Genomic DNA, 19,719 nt, shown 5'->3' with positions numbered 1-19,719 from the left:
GCTCCGTCCCGCCCGCCGCGCCGCCGCAAGAGAGCGCGGAGCTAGCGTGTGATTGGCAGATGGGCCAGTGAAGACCGCGGGTGGGCGGAACCCTGCTCCAAGCGGGAAAGATGGCCGAGGCGGCTGCAGCGTTCGCTCCGGGCTTTGGTGGCGATTATTGCGAAGATGAGGGTGACAGCCGTGTGTTCAAAGCGGCCTTGGAGGTGTTCAGAAAGCTGAAGGTGCCGTGGGCTTAGGGAGTTCAACCAGAGGGCTGGGGAGCGGGCAGGGCCCTGTCGGAGACACTCACGGGCTCGCTGCGAAAACCGGCGATGCCACGCGGCCCCTGTCCTGGGTGCCGGCCGCTCGCTCTTGCCCTGCAGCAGGCGGCATGCGCCATCTCCCCTCCCCGTACGCCCTCCCTCTTCCCCGCAGCCACAAGCGCAGAGACCTCTCTTGCTCCCCTTCCCCTTCCGCTCCACCTAGAGACCGGGTCTGAATCTCCCGAAGGCGCTGCTGCCACCCAGCAGAGCCCGGAGGGGTCCGCTTAAAGGCAGGGAGGCCGCAGGCTGCAGAGCGTGTGGGGTGAGGATGAGGGACCTCAGCTTGGCAAGAAGGAAGGAAAGCCAGAGGGATGCTGTAGTGGGCACCCTGCTCTGGCTGGCACCAAATGTGTGCGTAGGCAGGGGTCCTACACGCTAACAGAATGCCATTGCCAGCCCCCAGTGACTGGCTTCCCAATTAAGCCTCGGCCTTTCCTTTTCTTTGCTTAGGACCTGAAGTGTCCCTTGCTGGAGGGTCTGTACATCACAGAGCCAAACACGATTCATGAGCTGCTGTGCACGCCTTCGAAGTACCGCCTGGAGATCCTGGAGTGGATGTGTACACGGTAACACCCTCGGGGGTCCGCCTCGTGCGGCCCAGGAGAGCAGCTGCTCAGAGATGCTGGCCCAGCCATGCAGGGCTAGTCCACCTACCACCTTGGCACACTGGGCTGGGCTTGTGTGACTTCCTCACTGCAACTACAAGTTTGGAGGTTCAGGGTTGGCAGGGACCTGAAAAGTGTTTGATTTCAGTGTTTCTCGGACCGGGGAGCCAAGGGTCAGCTGTAGTGTGAAGTGTGCCTCTTGGATCTTGTGGCAGAGGGCAGTCCGTAGGGATCCAGTTTGGCCCTTGGCTCACCAGGTGGCTCTCATGTGGCAGCAGTTGTCAGCCCCTGTGCTGTGACCCTGTTTTCCAGTGCTTCCGGTCGGGGTGGTAGAGTGTGTGTCCTGTCTGAATATGTGTGCAGGAAGCAAAGCCTGCACACGAGGCAAAGGGAGCGCTCCTGACACCCTACTGGATGTCTGCTCTTGGGGAACAGCATGCCCAGGGGCACCAGGGGCCAGTTCCTCAGGCCTGAGCGCTTCCAGAAAACGCAGTGTTCTTTTACCTTGTGAGCATTCAGCTTTCTTTTTTCTTGGGAGAAGGTATTTCTTTTTAGTATTCACATTTCTGAAGTATTTTTCCCAAATAATGGTCAGACATAAAAGGCACCTGACACGAAATGAGCCATTTGAAAGTGATATTTGGTGGCAATTTAGTACCTGCACAGTAAGCCCCTCTAGGTTGTGGTGGGAGGCTCTCCAGACCCCTCAGCTCATGAGCTTTGCTGTTTCCCTGCAGGGTCTGTCCCTCCATGCAAGACAAGTTCAGCTCACTGAATGGGGCCCCGGTGGAGGCAAAGATCCAAGGTATGGCTATACGTTCCGGGCAGTCCTGAGATCTGGCACAGCATTTCTGCCAAGCTGGGGTGTGCTTTCCATCAGTGCTTTCTCCTGTGTAGGCCACCCCTGTGCATGTGCCTGTATGCTTCCAGAGTCAGGGCCTCCCAGGTTTGCAAGTTGGGGGAGCTCTCATAAGCACCGAGAACATGCAGGTCCTCTGTGGTGCTGCGGGTGGGGATGGCCATTCCTGCAGATGTCACCATGTTCTGTTTCCCAGCTGCACTGTCTTACCTGTGGCATTCCTAGAACTTTGGCTGCTCTCTGCAGGGTTCATCCTGCAACTTTCTTCTTTTTTCTTTTTCTTGCTTAAATCATTTCTTGGTAGAAACTATCTTGAACCTGGTAATGAAAATTAGACAAAGGAATCAGGCATAGTGGCACATACCTGTAGTCCCAGATATTTGGGAGACTGAGGCAGGAGGATGGGAAGTTGGAGACCAGCCTGGGCAACTGAGTGACTTAGTGAGATCTTATCTCAAAATAAAAAATAAAAGCAGGCCTGGGGGCTGGGGATGTAGCTCAGTGTCAAGGGCCTGGATTCAATCTCCAGTGCTCAAAAAACAAAAAGCAAAACAAAACAAAAAAAGCAAAAAAAAAAAAGCAAAAAATAAAGCCGTAGGAGATCGCTGAGAGGCTGGCACCCCCAAGGGAAGTCAGAGTTGAAGTCCCATGTATGCAAGAGCATGGTGGGCAACCTGTGGTTTTCCAGCAAGGAAACCAATGCCTGCAGAGGGGCAGTGATGGATGCAGGTCACACAGCAATAGGCACCAGAGCATGACTCCACCTGCGTCTGTGTGCACCAGCCGGGGCCCCTCAGCACCCTGCACATGGCTGGGGTTCTCCTCCGTTTGGGTGGTATTTGCAGTAACAGGGTCTTTGTGCTCTGACAGAGATGGTGAAGCTAGGCCACGAGCTGATGCTGTGTGCGCCGGATGACCAGGATCTGGTTAAGGTAAGAGGGGGTCCTCATCTCGCCCCACAGGGGCCATGCATGCTTTTTGCCCTGGGGCAGAATCTGGGGTGCTGGTGTGGGGATGGTGGGTTTTCTGCCCTAGTGGCTTTGAAGTTCCTGCGGCCTGGGTAGGTCGTTTCTCTAGGGAGCCTTGGGCAGAGACAGCTAGGCAGGCATCTCCCACATTGACAGACTCTGGCCCTTCCTCAGGCTGTCAGGGAGGGCAGTGGTGGAGGAGGCCCAGCTCTGGCTTTTGATGACCAAAGGAATGGAGAACGGCCTGCCTTCCCTGGATAACATCACCCTTGCCCAGCACCATCCTAGGTACTTTATGGACCAGTTGTTGCTACAGCCCCCTCGGTGGTATTAACCCCATTTCACAGTGCTCATGCTGGCCGGGCCAGGCCTCCAAAGGTGAGCTCTGCAGCTCTGAACTCTTAATTCCAATGTGGCTGCACTCCATTTCTCTGGCCGCTTCAGTGAGTGCTTTTGTTCTTTCAAATAGTCTCAAATTTCGGAGTAGGTTTAGGTTCCCAGCAAATTTGAGCCTGAAAGTACCAACATTTCCCTGCCTCCTCTTCAGGCCTCCTCCCTTGTTGTCAGGATTCTGCCCCAGGGCTGCACATTTGTTACAACTCATGGAGACATCCCCTAGAGCCCGTGTAAAGTTGCTACCTGATTGTTACTATCTTTCCTGTTTCTCTGTCGATGTTTTTTCCTATTTTATCTTTTGTTCTCTGTTCATAGTTGGCTTTCTTGAGCATTTTTAGGAAGGCTGCTCTGAAATCCTTGTCATATCACCCCAACCTTGATGTGATCTTGTCCTTGGCATCTGTTGATGTCTCTTCCCATACAAGTTGCATGTCTTGTGATTTTTTTTGCGTGTGTGTGCCAAGTGATTTGGGATTGCTTCCTGGACTCTGGCTATTTTGTTTTTTTTTTGGTACAGGGGATTGAATTCTACCTTGCTTTCCAGGCAGGTGGCGGAACCACTGAGCTACATCCCTGGCCCCACAGGTTGTTTCTTGCTGGCTTGTGTGGAACACAGTGTTTAAGTATTCTTGGGGGTGCTGAACCTGCTGAGGTTGTAGCAGTGAAGTCTGGTGCTCCTTGCCTGCTTGTGCTTCCGGTGTGGGTGTTCAGCTTCTTCCAGGCCACTTGTGTGTACCACCCAGTGCTCAGCCTGGGACTGGGCCCCTGGCCTCTCCCTGGCTTAGTATCTGATTGGGCCCCCCCAGGGCTGAGACCAGGCTGTCACAGGCAGATCCTTGGGGCCACCTTCCTGAGCTCTTTTTTCTCCACCAGCTCTCTGACACTTTGTAGTTCCATCCACTGGCCATATGCCGCCCACCTCCATGGCTTGGTGCTGTGGCTTTGCAGCACCCTGAATGGAGAAGGGTTTCTCCTGCATTGGAGTTGGGCTCCTGTGTTTTTTTCTCTTCCTGGTTGCTTTTGTTGCTACCCCGCAAGCTCTGAGTGAACAGAGAAGAGGCAAGGCCAGGGGCGCCCCTATTCTCTCTGCACTTTCCAGGTTCTCTTCTCTATTCCTTGGAGCAGAATGAACGGGAGGTTCTGTCCTGGAGGTCTCTGTCTGTTCTGCAGCGCTGCCTTCTGGGCCTCTGTCTGGGCTGAGTTTACTCAGCGCACGCTGGAGGGAGAAGCATGGCAGTGAGTGCCAGGGGCTCTGGCCTGCCTGCCCACCTGCTTGTTGGCACTCGCTGTGCCCTGGGCCTTCTGTGGGAGAGAAGGATGTGTGTCATTCCTCTGCCCCACTTGCAGCTGGACCCTTTCCTTACTCTAGTCTTTGCATGTTTTTTATCGTGGTGAAGTGGACGTAATATAAAATTTACCATTTCAACTCTCTTTTAAAAGTTTCCCAGCAGGCTCTATTCTTTTACGTTTTTTTAAATCGTGACATGTACATAAGGTAAAGTTGACCATCTTTGCCATTTTAGCATAGTCCAGTGGCATTGAGCACGTTCATGGTGTGCTGCCATTACCACCACCTATCTCCAGGCTGAAACTGTACTCTGTGCTTAACTCATTTTAGCGTCAATTCAGCAACATTTAGTACGTTCCCAGTGCTGAGCAATGGCTGATTGTAACTCGTTCCAACACTCTCCCCACAAAGGAGACCTTGTACCCGGCCAAGTAGCAACTTCTATTTCCTGTTTCCCATGGGCGCTGATGGCCTTCGTGACCTGTCCCCGCATCATCTCAATGGTGTTCTGCACTCTGTGACGTTGGGTGACCACTGCCCTCTTCCCACAGGGGAAGAAGATACAGATGGCAATGTTCCATTTGTTCTTGCTCTGTCGTCCCAGATTGTAGTCGGGATTATCAACCTGAGACTCCTAAGATACACACATTCTCTTGCCTAGAACAAGGGTGCCTGGTTGTAATCAGGCCAGAGGAAATGTGCAAGTTGGGCCAGGAACACTTTGTCCCAGCAGGGAGCAAGGCAGCCATCTGAAATTTAGGGTGACATCTGAGGGACTCTGGAGCCAACTAGCAGGAGGCACCCTTAGTGGCCAAAGAGGGGGCTCACGTCGATACCATGGGCACAAAGGCCGCAGTAGACGGCAGCCCTTCACATGTCCTAAAATCCAGGAGTTTGTAAGGATATTTAAAAAGTCATTATTTGACACCAAAAGCAAAGCAACAAAAGGAAAAACAAATCACTTGGTCTTTATTAAATTTAGGCACTAAGCTGGGTGTGGTGGTGCACACTTATAATCCCTGCACTTGGGAGGATGAGGCAGGAGGATCACAAGTTTTAGCTCAGCCTGGGCAACTTCGTGACACCCTGTGTGAAAATTTTAAAAGGGGCTGGGGGTGTAGATCAGCACCCCTGGGTTCCATGCCTAGTACCAAAAAAGAAAACATGTGCACCAAAACTTAAACATAAGTGTCAACAGATATTTAATAGCCAGAAAGTGGAAATAACCCAGATGTCCCTCAACTGGTGAATGGGTAAACTAATTTTGAGCACTCGGGAGTAAACGACAGGTGTGTGCCGCTGCGTGGGCAATCCCAAGGACAAGGACGCTAAGTGAAGCGAAAGTGGCCAGACAGAAGAGGCACAGAGTATAGGGTCCCTCCCATGGGAGATGTCCAGAGGTGGCCAGTCCACAAAGGCAGGAAGGATCAGGGTGCTTGGCAGCCTGTGGGAGGGGGTAATAGGGAGCGACTCCTAATGGGTCTGGGGCTGCTTCTCAGAGGCTAGGGATGTTCTAACATGTGCAGCGCTGCACTACCCTAACAGCCACTGCTCCATGTACTTGGAAAGGGTGAATTGCATTGTCTGCAAATCAGCTCAGCAAAAGGTATCAGTGCAGCCAGATGGAAAGAGGCCATTGGAGGCCAGTGAGTGGAAAGGCCCTGGGGTGGCGGTGCTTGGTCACTTTAGGCTTCGGTACAATGGAGGGAGTGGTCAGGTCAAGATGGAGAGCAGTTGGGTGGATCATGTGACCCTTTGTAGTGTGGGGGGTGCCCAGACTGGTGGAGGTGTTGGTAGTGGCGGCTGCTGAGGCTCGCAAAGCCGGCTTCCCTTAAGTATGGCAGAGGTGGCTGTGGCTAAGGCACGGGGTTTGAAAGGTGAGGCAGGGGTGGCTGTTGGAGCCCCGCTGGCCCCCTGTGCAGCACCCAGGCAGGCCTAGCTGCTGGCTCAAGTGCTGGTGCTGGGAGAGAGGTGGGTGGGTTGGGGGCCTGGGAGGGCATGATGGATGCCTCACTGGGTGCTGGTGTGCCCTCGCTGGGGAGCAGACAGGAAATGGATGGGAGGCACCGTGTCGGGGGCCCAGTGTGGAGCAGACCTTGGGGCGTGTCGTGGTCAGGCCCTGGCCATGTAGAAGGGACCTGGGTGGTGAGACTTGTGGTGTTGGAGAGCTCACAGGGTGAGGGGGACAGGCTGAGGCTGCCCAGGGGAGTCAGCGCTGTGGCCACAGCTGGGCTATCCTGGGCATTGGGAGCCAGCTCTCTGCTTTGGAGGTGACAGTGGGTAGGGGTGTCCCCGCCTGGACCCCCAGTCGAAGCTCTGTGAGGTCCCAGGGGAGGTCACTGTCACGGTTCTGTGTGGGCTGTCTCCCGCCTAGACAGTGTCCCACCGTCTAGCCCATGGCTGCCCTGGGAGGGTATCCCTGAAGCAGATCAACCAATGGCAGGCTGAGCTTGTGGAGGTGGACCTGGTCACACAGGCGGTAGCTAGGCCTGTGGGCAGTGGCAGCAGCTGCAGTTGGGCACTCAGCACCACAGACAAGGAAGCATGCTGTCCCCAAGTCCCCCTCTGCCTAGGAACCTCCTGTGCCTTTGGTGCCCACTTTTGGAGCAATGGCCTCTTGCAGGGCCTTTTTGGGAGTTGCCAGCTGAGTGACTCCCTTCTGTTGCATTCTTCTGAGCAGCCTTGTCTGGGCAGGGCCGATGGGGAGGTGAAGTTGAGAGCTGACAGAGCTGGCCCTCTGATGCCCTGCTCATCCTTGGCTTCCTGGGGTGGGCATGGCTCCTCAGGTTGTATTGGGTCCTGGAACCAGTGACTTTCTGGAAGGACTGCCCTGCGCTTGTGTCCTGGCAGTGCCCCATGGGAATCCTGCACACCTTCAGGCAGGTGGGCAGTAGGAGATGGGATCAGCCTTCCAGAGCAGCTACTTGGAAGCCTGGGGTCCATGGCTGCTTAGCAGGCTACCCCCAGGGGCCTGTCGTGCTAGCTGGGTGGCTTCTGTGCCCCGGCTGGGTGGGTGATCTGCTAGAACAGCCACCACTGCTTTCTGCCTTAGCAGGCTCTGCTGTGGGCCACACACCCACCCATTAAGCTGTATGGATTCCAGTGTGGTCCTGGGTGTTGCTGTGCCTTCCTGAGGTGGGGCCCAGCAGGGAGCGCTGGTGGCAGCAGTCCCCAAGGCCATAGTCAATGAGCCTGGGGGAGAAGCTGCTGGGCATGGATGGGGAGCTGGGGGAAGTCCGGGCAGGGGACCTGCTTGGCTCTGGCCACAAATATGTGTGGCTTTCCCTGCCCAGGGCTGTGCCAGTCCCCGGAAGCAGCTGCAGTTCATGGGCCAGATGCTTGATGCCGTGCAAAGCCTGGCTGTCGGATGCTCCAGTTACCCCAGGTAAAGATCCCAGCAGCCCACATGGGGCCCTGGCCTGGCTGTCCTGTGACCTAGGTACGGATCTCCTGGGGGGTCTCACCATCCCTCTCTGGTGGCAGCAGTCACATGGTGGTCCGGGAGCTAGAGGTGTCAGTCCCCGGAAGCAGCTGCAGTTCATGGGCCAGATGCTTGATGCCGTGCAAAGCCTGGCTGTCGGATGCTCCAGTTACCCCAGGTAAAGATCCCAGCAGCCCACATGGGGCCCTGGCCTGGCTGTCCTGTGACCTAGGTACGGATCTCCTGGGGGGTCTCACCATCCCTCTCTGGTGGCAGCAGTCACATGGTGGTCCGGGAGCTAGAGGTGCAGGCTGAGACAGGACACCCCTCCCTTGTGTGACCCAGTGGCTGGTGTCCTGAGGTCCCAGATCATTGCCCAAGGTCCCGGGTTGTCAGCACTGGGGGCTTCAGAGAAGAGAGCCCAGGCACATTGGAGGAGAGCAAATGAGTGCCTAGGTGCCCCCGTCAGTGGCGCCAAAGCAAGCAGAGGCTGGGAGAGATGCAGAGCAGTAGGGTTCGGTACCGTGCTCTTCTGCCGGCTCTCCTTTACCTCTGGGGTCTTCCGCATGGGACCTCAGGCTTGCCGGGCCAGTGTCCCGGCTGTGATGACAGGGCCTGGACCTGCATTTGCAGTGTGAAGGAGGACTTCGAGGATGATGCCGAGAAGAATGAGGGACTGCTGGAGGAGTTCCTCTCCAGCGTGCAGCTGGAGATGCTTCTGAACCCCGAGTCAGACCCATGGCCCGTGGACATGCAGCCCGTCCTCAAGAACCAGGGTGACGACTGGCAAGGGTAGGTGTGGAAGACGGCCGCAGTCCTGGCCGCTCCTGTCTGCTCAGGGTAGGGTTGATGTGTGCAGAGAGAGCTGCAAAGTGCCCCTTCTTCCCCTGTAGGGCTGATCCCGTGGCCCAGTCGGAGACGGAGAAGGTGGCGGAACTGGCCAGGCAGCTGCAGGAGGGTGCGGCCAAGCTGTGGGCACTCAGGGCCGAGGTGAGGCTGTTGGCTTCTGGGGTTGTGGACCTTGAGGTCCAGGCCCTACTCTGAGTCCTGGGGCAGGGACGCCTCTATCCCTACCTGCTGGGTTACATGAGGTGGATGCTTCCTGTGATAGGAGCCAGGAGGCTCTCCTGGGAGGGAGGGTCAGCCCCAAGTGCCATGCTTCATGTGCCATGTCACAGGCAGTGCTCCTGACAGCCCTTTGGCAGGGCTCTTTTGGGGACAGAGACTGTGGCCTTGTGTGTGCATCAATGAGCAGCAGGTTAGAAGCTCAGTGTGGCTGGCTCTTGGCCTCTTGCTTATGGAGGCTGCTGTTCGGCATCCCGCCTGCCTGCTAGGTCTTATTATTAGCTTTCAAAGTTAAAAGGTTTTATTAGTGTACATTTGCTAGACTTTAGTAGTTACCTTCACTTGGGGGAATTGTTATACATTGTATATCATGTCCTGATTGTTTCTGATCTGCCCTGGTCCTCTTTCCTGTCTCCACCTCGCCTGTCCACTGTAGAAGATGTGGGCTGGCCAGGCAGGGTGGCCTATCACTGTCCCCGATGGCTTTGCAGAGCTTGGAGCAGCACAAGGCTGGGGAGGCTGTGGGTGGTGCCGATACCAGCATGCTGGAGCAGAAGCTGAGCCTGGTCATCTCTGACTTCAACCAGCTGGTCCTGGCCTTCATCCAAGTGTATGACAACGAGCTGGGGGAATGCTGCCAGCACCCGGACCCCAACCTCCACCCATGTGGCCCCATTGTCCAGGCTGTGTACCAGACTCTCACTTCCTGCAGCCAAGTAAGGACCCTGCTGTCCTTTCCTCTCCCTTTGGGCCCTTTCCACCATGCCAAGAGCTCACACCTACCTGGGGACCCCAGAGACTTGAGGTCTGGAATGAGTTTGGGCTCCCCGAGCCAGTGAGCCAGTGTGTCGAGGCCGGGCCTTGAGCTTCTGACCCGGGCTCTCAGTAGCTTGCGGCAGACATTTTGTGGCGTGCGGGGAGGTGCCTAGGTGGTAGCAGGGAGGAGAGCTGATGTAGATGTTGTCCCTAAGAGGTCACTGTGGGGCATCAGCTGAGCCCCTGAAGGGCTCTGTGCACTGCCTCTCTCGGGGCCTCCTTCACCCGGCTCCCAGCTCCTGCCTTTGAATTGGCCTTGCGTATGGGGGGTCTGTGCCTGTGAGCTAGCCCAGACCAGGCGGGCTAAGCTGACTAAGTAAATGTTTGCTTGTTCCGTTGTTCTGTGGTTCAGATCCTCCGGGCTGGCCAGCTTTGCTTATGATCCCTGTGTTGCCATGTGCACATCCTGACATTGGCTCAAGGGTTCTGTATGTTTATTTTGGGTTTTTACCAGAAAGGCTCTAAGACATCCCAACCTCAGGCCAGTGTGACACTCACACAACAGGGGCCGTTAGGGCATAGTCCTCGTTCCTAGCGCAAAGGCGGTTTTTTCTTTGCATATTTTGTTCTGCCCTACCATTTGCTTGACTTGGGTGGGATAGCACGCCATGCTGCCATGTCCCTAGGCACTGAGGGTTGCCAGGGAGCTGTGATAGTGTGGCAACCCCAGTGGCCGGGATGACAAAGCCTCGAGTTGTGTTGGCAGTGCTAGCCGTGGGCTCTGGCCCTCGCCCATGGTTCTCTGTCACGCACTCAGCGTGAGGTTGGGTGGGAAGTGGGAGGTGCCACCTGCAGGTAAGTGCCACACATGCCCTTGCTTCCTGCCAGCTGTTGAAAGCAGTCGAGGAGGTCACGGGTACCTCTGCGGAGGCCATGGATGCGGTGAAAAGACAGGAGAAGGAGCCGATCTGTTGGGATGGCAGCAGCTCTGTGATGAGCCTAGGTACGTGATCGCAGCTGGTGTCCTGGCGTCACAAGGTGCAGTACCCGCTTGGCTTAGGGCCTGGCTCAGGTATGGTCTCATCTTTCGGTGCCTCACTGGCCCTGGGGGAGCACTTGGGGGCTGGCCCTTGGGAAGTCTTTTTCTAATTGCTGCTTTCCTTCTCCTGGAAGAAATGCTTTTCATGGATTCCAAAAGCAAAAGATCCCTGGTAGGAAGGTAGGGGGACTCAGGGATGTGTAGAAGTGAAAACCAAAGGGATCCCCACTCCTGCAGCCCAGAGGTGGTCGGTGTTGGTATAGAGGTGTTTCCTGTTCTCGTTCCTATCACTGTGTCACTTGGAAGCGTGACCCTGACATACATATGCTTTTCCATCGCGTCTGTCCCCTTGGGCTCATTATCAGCATTCCCAGGGCCCTAGTGATACATTTCACTGTCAAGCATGAGTCCCCTTCGTTAGTTGCCATTGCTGAGTCTGTGGGTTGTTCTGTTTTTTGCTGTTATGCATTGTTGTGGTTTAGATCTAGAAAGTCCCCAAAGGCTCCCTGGCCAGAGGCAGGGCTGCGTGCAGGTAACTGGCTCATGGGGTGCTGTGCTCATCTGGGGATCGGTGTTGGATGAGCTCAGGGCCGAGTGTGGGGGCTCTGGCTGGAAGAGGCAGGTGTCTGGGAGTGTGTATTTCACAGGTGTGTCTCCCTCAGTCTCTGCTCCCTGGCTACCTTCAGGGAAGCAGCTCTCCTCCTCTGTGCCCTTCTGCCATGATGTTTCCGCCTCGGAGCTGGCCAACTGTACTGAAAACATGAACCACATCTCTCTTTTATGTTGTGGGTGATGGGTGTTTTGTCCTAGTGACAGGAAGTGACCAAGACGCAGGATTTATGATAGTGAAAAGGTAGAAATGACTTTAAGTCCTGCATTAGCAGTGCTCTCTAAGGAACGGTTTACTGTGGTAGGACAGGAGCCACTGTTTAAAGCATTGGTTACGATGACATATTGTAAAATGTTAAAGGAAAAATACAGATTGGGAAACAAAATAGCAGTACGACCTCACCTTTCTAAAGGAACAAATAAGCGAATGAAATCCCTGAAGGAAATGAGCCAGCATACGGACATTGCTTTTCTCTGCACTGGCATCAGAGGTGGCCCAGTTTATTTCTTTAGCCTTTTCTCTCTGGTCTGTCGCTGAGGCTGTTTCTGCCCTTGGTTATCCGTCTTTGACAAAAGGACACAGTGAACGTGTTCAGACGTAGCGCGTTATCCTCATTTTAGCATCCTACCTTGCACGTGTGCCCGTGTCATGTTAATGGACCAGGCGATCAGGCCACGTGATTGCCGTCTTACTTAGCAGCACTGGGTTTGATCCTTTCAGTTGTGCTATTGGATTGAGGCAGAACTGTCTCTGAACTTAATTTTAATTAAACTTTTCCTGTCTTCTTTAACTGCAGAAATGTACATTTTAAAAGTTTGGTCTTTTTTAAAGAAGAAAAGGAGCATTTTAAGAGAGCCTTGACTGGCAAACCCAGCTGGTTTGGATGTTTTCCCGGTTCTGGTCAAATCGCTTTATTCCAAACCAGGTGATTTCAAAGTGGGCATTTGGGTCACCACAACCAAGATGGGAAACGAGCACGGCTACCACGTGTGCTTCCTGGCCCCTGGCCCCCTGCTGTCCCAACCTGACAATCGTTTCTTTGTGACATTTGTGTGCACTGTTTGTAATTTGCTCATCCCATTCCCATGCGGCACAGGTCTGCCAGCTTTTTAAGTTGAGGATTAGGCAGTAAATATTTTCAGCCCGGTGGGCCCGGCGGTATCTGTGGCACTCTGCAGCTCAGCTGTGGCAGCGGGCAGGCAGCCGTGGAGGAAGGTGAGCGAGTGAGCGCAGCTGTCTGGGAACATTTCTCCTCCCTGTCTGCTGTGTGTCGCCTCCCGCCCGTCGTGTTCTGCCACTTGGCCTGCGTGCTGCCGGCTTTGTGTGCCGCTCTGCCTGGTTGTGCGGGTCTGCGAGGACCGCTGCATGAGCGTGTCGGCCGTGGCCCCCGTGCACGTGTGGCCAGCTTCCCTGGGGCCCTTCCTTCCAGCATGGCCACAGTCCCGGGGACCCTTGCTGTGTCTGTCTTTCGAATTGGTGCCTGTTGGGTGGTATAAAAGGTGTTTCATTCGTCTTTGGCATTTCTCTTATTTCTAACAGGGTTGTAGCTTTTCATACACTACTGACCAGTGAAGTTTTCTCTTTCATTGAAGTACCTGTTGGAGCTTTTCTTGGTTCTCTGTTGGGCTTGTTTGTCTTATTTCATGGATATGCAGTCCTGTTTATATTCTATAGGGGTCCTGAGGTGTTCATGTTTCCCCACTCTCCCTGAAGACCTTTTATGTGGTGTTTTCATATATAGTAGATTTTTTGGGATACATTTCATTTTATCCCATTCCCTCCTCAAATCCCCTCTCCTCCCTGTGCGCAAAAGCTTTGTTTCCATTTTTTCCTTCTATTTTCACTTTTTTCCTTGTCCCTTCCTTTCTCCCTCCCTCCTCCTCATTCCCTTTCCCACTTCCCAACATCCATTATGCATCTCAGTCCTTATTTCCACTTTTGGTTTCTCACATCAGAGAAACAATGTGGCATTTAAACATGGGCGTCCGATTTATCTCACTTAAGAGTATGGTCTCAAGGTCCATCTATTTGGCTGTAAATGTCTGAAGCTCACCCTTCTTTATGGCAGAGCAGTACCTCATTGTGTATATAGTAGATTTTAAATTTTTAATTTTTTAATTAATTACTTTTTTTTGAGACAGGGTCTTGCTATATAGTTCAGGCTGGCCTTGAACTCACTATGTAGCCCAGGCTGACTGATGTCCAACTCATGGTGATCCTCCTGCCTCAGCCTACTGAGTGCTAGGATTATAGGCATGTGCTACTAATGTACAGCTAGTAGATTTTAATTCAAATGTAGACTTTCCTACTCCAGTGTGATACAGTGTTCCAAAACCTTTAGAGCATTACTGTCTGTGGTTGGGTTAGTAATCTTTCCAGAGTTGATTTTTGTGTATGATGTCCTGTGGGGGTCCAACTTCAGTTTATCCTATGAGGATACAGTGTCCTAGCACCATTTAATGGAAATCTATTCTTTCCCTCATTAGTTTCAAATAGCATCACCTCTTGGAGGGGAAGTATGCATACATATGTGGGTCTCTGGGTTCTCTAGTCTGTTTCTTTCTTTTTCCCTATCCTTGAACTTTCACCATATATTAGAAGATTAGAAAACAAATGGCAAAATAAGCTCAAACAAAGAAGGTAAAGGTAGTTTCTTTAGCTTGTTCCTCACATCTCTGTCCCTGTCTCTGTCTCTCTTGTGTTGGAGATTGAGCCCAGGGCCTTGCACATGCAGGCAATAGCTCTACCACAGAGCCACACCCCAGCCCTATTTTTAGTAATAGTTTTACTGAGCTATAACTCATGTAACAAATTCACCCTTTTATTTTTATTTTTTAATTTTTTGTTTGTTTTTTGAGACAGGGTCTCACTACATAGTTGAGACTGACCCGGAACTCACTATGTAGCCCAGGCTGGTCTTGTACTCACAGCGATCCTCCTGCCTCAGCCTCCTGAGTGCTGGGATTACAGGTGTGCGCCACCATGCCCGGCTAAATTCACCCTTTTAAAAGTGTGCAATCTGGTTTTTTAGGCTATTCACAGAGTTGTACAACTATCACAACTAAGTCCACAATATTTTCATCGCCCCAAAATGAAATTCCATACCATTAGCAGTCACTTGCCGTCCCTCCAGCTCCAATCTCTTCCGGACATCCTGTAAATAGACACATACAATATATGGTCTTCTATGTCTGGCCTCTTACTGAGCGTCTGCCTTCAAGGTTCATTCACATAGTGCACGCCACTTCATGGCTGAATAATTCCCGTCGTGTGGATTGATAGTCCATGATCATCATCCCTCAGTGGGCATATGGCTTGTTTATGTCTGTTCTGAGTAATGCTGCTGTGAGCATTGGTATGAGTCTGCACGTGAGTGTTTTCACTTCTCGGGTCTACACCTAGGCGAATTGCTGGCTCATATGGTGACTTCATGCTTAACTTCCTGAGGGATTGCTAGCCTGTTTTATCCATTCTGCCAATCTGTATCTTTTGATAGGGTTTTTAAATTATTTTACATTTAATGTAGTTAATGCTGTGGTGGAAGTCACATCTGCCATTTTGTTCTTTATTTTCTATAATTCTCAAATCTTAATCCTTCTGCTATTGCTTCTTTAGTATTACATAGCTATTTTCTAGTCTACCATTTTAACCACTTATCAGTTGTGTACATACAGGACGACCAAAAATTGTATATTTTTGTTAATTTTTATAAGCTAATATAACAGGATATATAAAAGTGACAATTTTATCAAATTTATTGAATACAAGAATTGACTGGTTGAAATGACACCTGCCTGAGTGACACTTGGGAAAGTCAGTATAGAGACAAATGCATTGCCTGAGTGACACTTGGTGTAAGCTGTTAAGTGGTTAATTTCCTTATCATTTCTTTATTTTCTTAGTGGTTGTCTTCAGGATTACAGCTAGCAACTTAGAACAACCTAGTACCTAGTTAATTTCCGTAGTATACAGGGCCAGGGATTTAGCTCAGTGGTGTAGCTGCCTGCCTCGCAAGCTCAAGGACTAGAGTTCGATCCCAGTACCAAAAAAATAATAAACATTAAAAAAAATTCAGTAAAATACAAAAGCTTTGCTCTAATAAAACTTCTTTCTTTCTTTCCTTTTTTGTAGTATTTTTTACACATTACAGCTTTATATATTGTATTCCCATCAAAACAGACTTCTGATTATTGTTTCATGCAGTTGCCTTTTAAATTAAATAGTAGAAGAGTCACAAAAATGCACTTCTACACACTTTTATATTTGCCTATATTGTTATCTTCATTGGAGTTCTGTATTTCTTCCTGTGGACTGGAATTATTATCTAGTGTTCTTTCATTTCTTTCTTTCTTTTTTTTCCCTCATTGAGTTTATTGGTACATTTTAGGTATACGGTACAGTTGCATTCATTATTGGGATCTTGTACCTTTACATGACAGGTCTTGGTTCTCATTTTTTCCCCTTGTCCCTGCCCTCCCGTCACCCCCTCCTCTCCTCCCCCTTTACAAACACTTCATTTCCATTTTTTCATTTTCTCATATTTTTTTTCCCTTATTAGCTTTCCACTACCCTTCCCACTTTCCCTACACCTTTAGCCCCTTTCTTCCTATTTCACATTGTCAGTTTAGTGTTCTTTCATTTCAACCTAGAGAACCACCTTTAGTATTTTCCGCAGGGAAGGTCCACCAATGACAGATTCTCTTGGTTTTCATTCATCTGGAAGTGTCTTAATTTTGCCATTATTTTTGAAGGATAGTTTTGCTGGGTATGGAATTTCTGGTTGACAGTTCTTTTCTTTTAAACTTTTAATTTGTCATCCTACTTTCATTGTTCTTTAGAGCTTCTGCCATGGAACTAGCTTTTAATCATACCAAGGATTCTTGCACGGGATGGGTATTTTCACTTTCTTGTTTTCATAATTCTGTTGTTCTCTGGCTTTGGACAGTTTGATTATAATGAGTCTTTGAGTTTATCTCATTGGCGCTCTCTGGACTTTTTAGATTATTGTTTTTCATCAATACTCAACTGGTCAATTGACAACTCTTCCTTCTACTTGACTTCCTGCTGGCTCAGTTTCTAGGTTAACCATTGGTGAGAGCCCAGAGCCTTTCTGGGTTTCTCCTGGCCATTTCCACAGCCTTGGGCTTGCATGTGGCCTTCTCACTTCCTAGGGGACAACTCCTCATTGTTGCCTCCCCAGCCCTTTGGTAGTCTATTTGCCAGACTGTTATCCACTGCCTCAAGCAGAAGTAGCTAAAACACCCGCCTGTAACTGTTTTCCACCAACACATCACCAGGTAGTGGTCTGCCCCCTCCCTTGTGAGACTGTCACATGGCTCAGTCTGAGCCTTGCTGATGGGACTGCAGCTGAATCCTCTGTGTAATTGCTGGGAATGAACTGTGTATCAACCACCCTCTATTATGACAATAATGACCATTAATATTCTTGACAGTGTTTCAAGTCACCGTGACCAGGGCACAGTTTGGCTGGCAGCAGGTCCAGCTTTTCAGACAGACACCTTTCTGGGGACAGCCCTGCCTGCCCTGGAGCCCCCTGCACTCTAGTCGATGCAGTTTCCTGGTTTGCTTTGAGACAAATCCTTAGGCTCTCTGCATACCCAGAAAACGGGGCCAGTGTCAGATTGTTACTGGATGGAGTGTCCATGTGGCTTCTTTCTAAGTCCTTGGTGTCCTGAACAAAGAATTGGACAAGATACACAGAAAAGGCAGTGAAGGTGTACATTTATTGAGGGTGAAAAAGGGAAAAGCTCTACAGAGCAAGAGCGGGCAGGTGAAAAGGATCACAGAACCCCGAGCATACGGGAAAGTGGTCTTTTGTATCCAGAATTGCTGGGTTATCTCCCTCTCATGCAAATAAGGTACTGGGACAGTTGTCCTATCAGTGACTCACTTGGCATCGCCTCATACAAACTGTCCTATAGAAAAACTTGGCTGCCTGGCATATGTAAATGAAGAATCAGGAACAGTGCCTTTTGATTGGCTGTGCTTACATGCAAATGAAGGATTAAAAAGAGCATCTTCTGATTGGTCCTGTGAACCATGCCAGATTCAAATGAAGGATTGAAAATAGAACCTTTCCACTTGGCTTTGTATAGTGATGATGGCCTCACCGTATGTGGAATGTCCTTCACCCTGTTGCTCTGATTTAGAATCCACTCCCGAAGGCCATCTTGCAGCCCTCCGTGTTTCTGTGCTATTTCACCTCCTCCTGTCTGAGTGTCAGCAGCCAGACCGTGTCAGTGAGAGTCCCAGGTCCCATGGGTCCCAAGCCCCCACAGGTGTGTGGGCACATTTACAAGGTGCAGCGGCCCTGTCTGTCCTGTGAGAGTGGGGGAGGGCATGGGTGGCACCGGCACGGCGGAGGTTTACTGTGGAGGGCTGGTGACACAGGTGGTGGAGAAAAGAATTTTGCCAGCAGATAAGGAATGTGGAAAAGGCAAGAGTTTATTTAGATCAAGGGGAGTAGCCAGGGGCATTTTGGAGGGGACTCACACAGTCAGGGTGAGCAGTTGGGTTTTTCCTGCAGTTTGGAGGATATGGAAAAGATCCGTGCAGACCCCTTGGGAGGCAGCTGTTCGTGGCTGCACTTTGACAAGCCCACTTCCCTGGGCCTTTAGGGTTCTGTGGAAAGGTGGCGAGGAGGTCCAAGCATATCTCTCAGAGAAGATTGCTCCAAACTCTGGGGAGCAATGAGTGGGCCTCCACTGAAAGCTTTTGCTGTTGTTGCTTACCAAAGGAGATTATTTTTTTCCCTTTAGTTTTTTGAGACAGGGTCTTGCTGTATAGTCCAGGCTAGCCTGGAACTCATGGCAATCCTCTTGCCTCGGCCTCCTGAGCTCTGGGTTTATTGGCGTGCACCACCACACTAACCAGAGGAGCTCAGTTTTGTTATTTATTTGTCTGTCGATGGACATGTAGGTTGCTTTCCAGATTGACTTTGGAGGAGTTTAGGGTTTTACTCCCCTTCCTTGTACATGGGTGGCTGCTGTAAGGTAGACAGGAGTGGAAGGTGGGAGTATGGGGAGGCTGCAGTGCCTGGGGGAATGGGGAGCAGTGGGGGGCTGGTCTGCTGGGGGGAACAGGGTCTGGCAGGTGTTTGCCTGCTTTTTTGTGAAGAAAATGATGCACACAAATGTCTTCCTGGTCTCAGAGGGGCCAAACCCCAAACTGAGGCCTAGTGCTCTGCCCTGCCCTCCACGCCACCTGTCCTCCAAACCCCTCTTGGAGGGGCCCCACCAGAAATGGCTCCGCTTGCCACCCAGGGCAGATGGGGCACAGGGGGCACCGTGCAGAGAAGACCTGAATTTGTGACCCAGGGAATATTCAGACACATCCTGTGAGCCGCTCGGTGTGCCACTGCTGACACCGGGACAACTGGGAAAGCCCAGGAAAGCAGAGTGCGGTTACCAGTCTCTCAGAACAGAGGGAGAAGACACAGGAGCCGAGGGCCAAGTGGCGCTCAGTCCTGTGGGTGAGAGGAAGGAAACGCTGCGCCAGCAGAGCTGAATTGGGCCAGACCCCGCCTTCCAAATCCAGAACTCACCGGAGCCTGAAGGGTACTGCCCGGTCCCAGTCTGCTGCCACCTGCAGTGCCAGGGCCCAGGGGCTGGGCTGAAGCTTGGCAGGAGGAAGCCATGCTGGGCCTCGGAGTGGCACTGTGGCCTGCTGGAAGCGCCCGGGATGTGATAAAGGATGGCACTAATGACGTGTGGGGCGGTCCCTGGGGCACACCCCATGAGTCCTGCACTCCAGAGCCACCCTTGGGGTGGGCAGAGGGTGCTGACTTGGGGCTGTCACTGCAGCTCAGGTCACTGTCAATATCCTCGCCAGTGAAGTCAGCGTAGCTAAGCCTGGGGCTGTAGGAGGGAAGGGACAGTCAGGATGGGCAAGGACAAGCCAGGAGGGGAGCGGAAGAAGCCGGTGTGATGGACGGTAAGGGACTCGCTCCATGGGCACCATGCGCCTGGGAAGCCGGGTCACAGCAGTTGCCTCAGCACTGTCCCATGCCGCCGAGGATGTTCCCATGTGGTTCACATAGAATCCTCCATCCAAGTCCGGGCAGCCTCCGGATCCTGCGATGGCAGGTGGGAATGGTGGGGTCAGCGAGGCCTGGCCAGGGCCTTGATGTCTGTGTGACGCAGCCTGGGATGCACTGAAGTGCTCTCAGCAGTTCTCTGCAGGTCACAGTGAACATGGGGCCCTCCCTGTCGTCCCTGAGGGGACCCGGCATGATGCCTGCCTCTTCTGGCCCAGAACCTCTCGCTCACTTGGCTTTTGTGTTTTTCTTTCTTTTGCAGCCACCAAATTAGAAGAACTAACACGGAAATACCAGGTCTTCAACGACAGCCTGAACGAGGGCAAGGGATAGTGTGGGGCTGCAGCTTTCAGC

The 19,719-nt window shown here is 51.9% G+C and overlaps 1 protein-coding gene across 2 annotated transcripts; it reads left to right on the top strand.

Annotated features, from left to right (window-relative positions):
• Nucleotides 1–73: 73 nt before the first annotated feature.
• Nucleotides 74–19,713, top strand: Haus7 (HAUS augmin like complex subunit 7). Of its 2 annotated transcripts, none has more exons than XM_010628015.2 (10): nt 74–221; nt 753–868; nt 1,645–1,712; nt 2,637–2,698; nt 7,712–7,803; nt 8,473–8,631; nt 8,733–8,829; nt 9,492–9,620; nt 10,549–10,663; nt 19,628–19,713. In XM_010628015.2, the coding sequence occupies exons 1-10, from the start codon at nt 111–113 to the stop codon at nt 19,696–19,698; spliced, it is 1,020 nt and encodes a 339-aa protein (XP_010626317.1). In that variant the 5' UTR covers nt 74–110; the 3' UTR covers nt 19,699–19,713. The 2 variants fall into 2 exon arrangements, with proteins under 2 accessions (XP_010626317.1, XP_010626316.1); XM_010628014.2 differs by having other exon boundaries at nt 9,396–9,620.
• The last annotated feature ends 6 nt before the right edge of the window (nt 19,714–19,719 follow it).

Source organism: Fukomys damarensis, unplaced genomic scaffold (genome assembly GCF_012274545.1).
Source record: "Fukomys damarensis isolate Sample0158 unplaced genomic scaffold, DMR_v1.0_HiC HiC_scaffold_39, whole genome shotgun sequence".
In the NCBI taxonomy this organism is placed as follows: domain Eukaryota; kingdom Metazoa; phylum Chordata; class Mammalia; order Rodentia; family Bathyergidae; genus Fukomys; species Fukomys damarensis.
This window is presented reverse-complemented; position numbering and strand designations above follow the sequence as displayed.

Excerpts from the sequence above, each read along its gene's own strand:
- Haus7 (XM_010628014.2), top strand. The coding sequence starts at position 111 with ATGGCCGAGGCGGCTGCAGCGTTCGCTCCGGGCTTTGGTGGCGATTAT. Across the intron at positions 869-1,644 it reads CTGGAGTGGATGTGTACACG|GGTCTGTCCCTCCATGCAAG; the intron begins GTAACACCCTCG and ends GTTTCCCTGCAG. Across the intron at positions 8,830-9,395 it reads TGTGGGCACTCAGGGCCGAG|AGCTTGGAGCAGCACAAGGC; the intron begins GTGAGGCTGTTG and ends ATGGCTTTGCAG.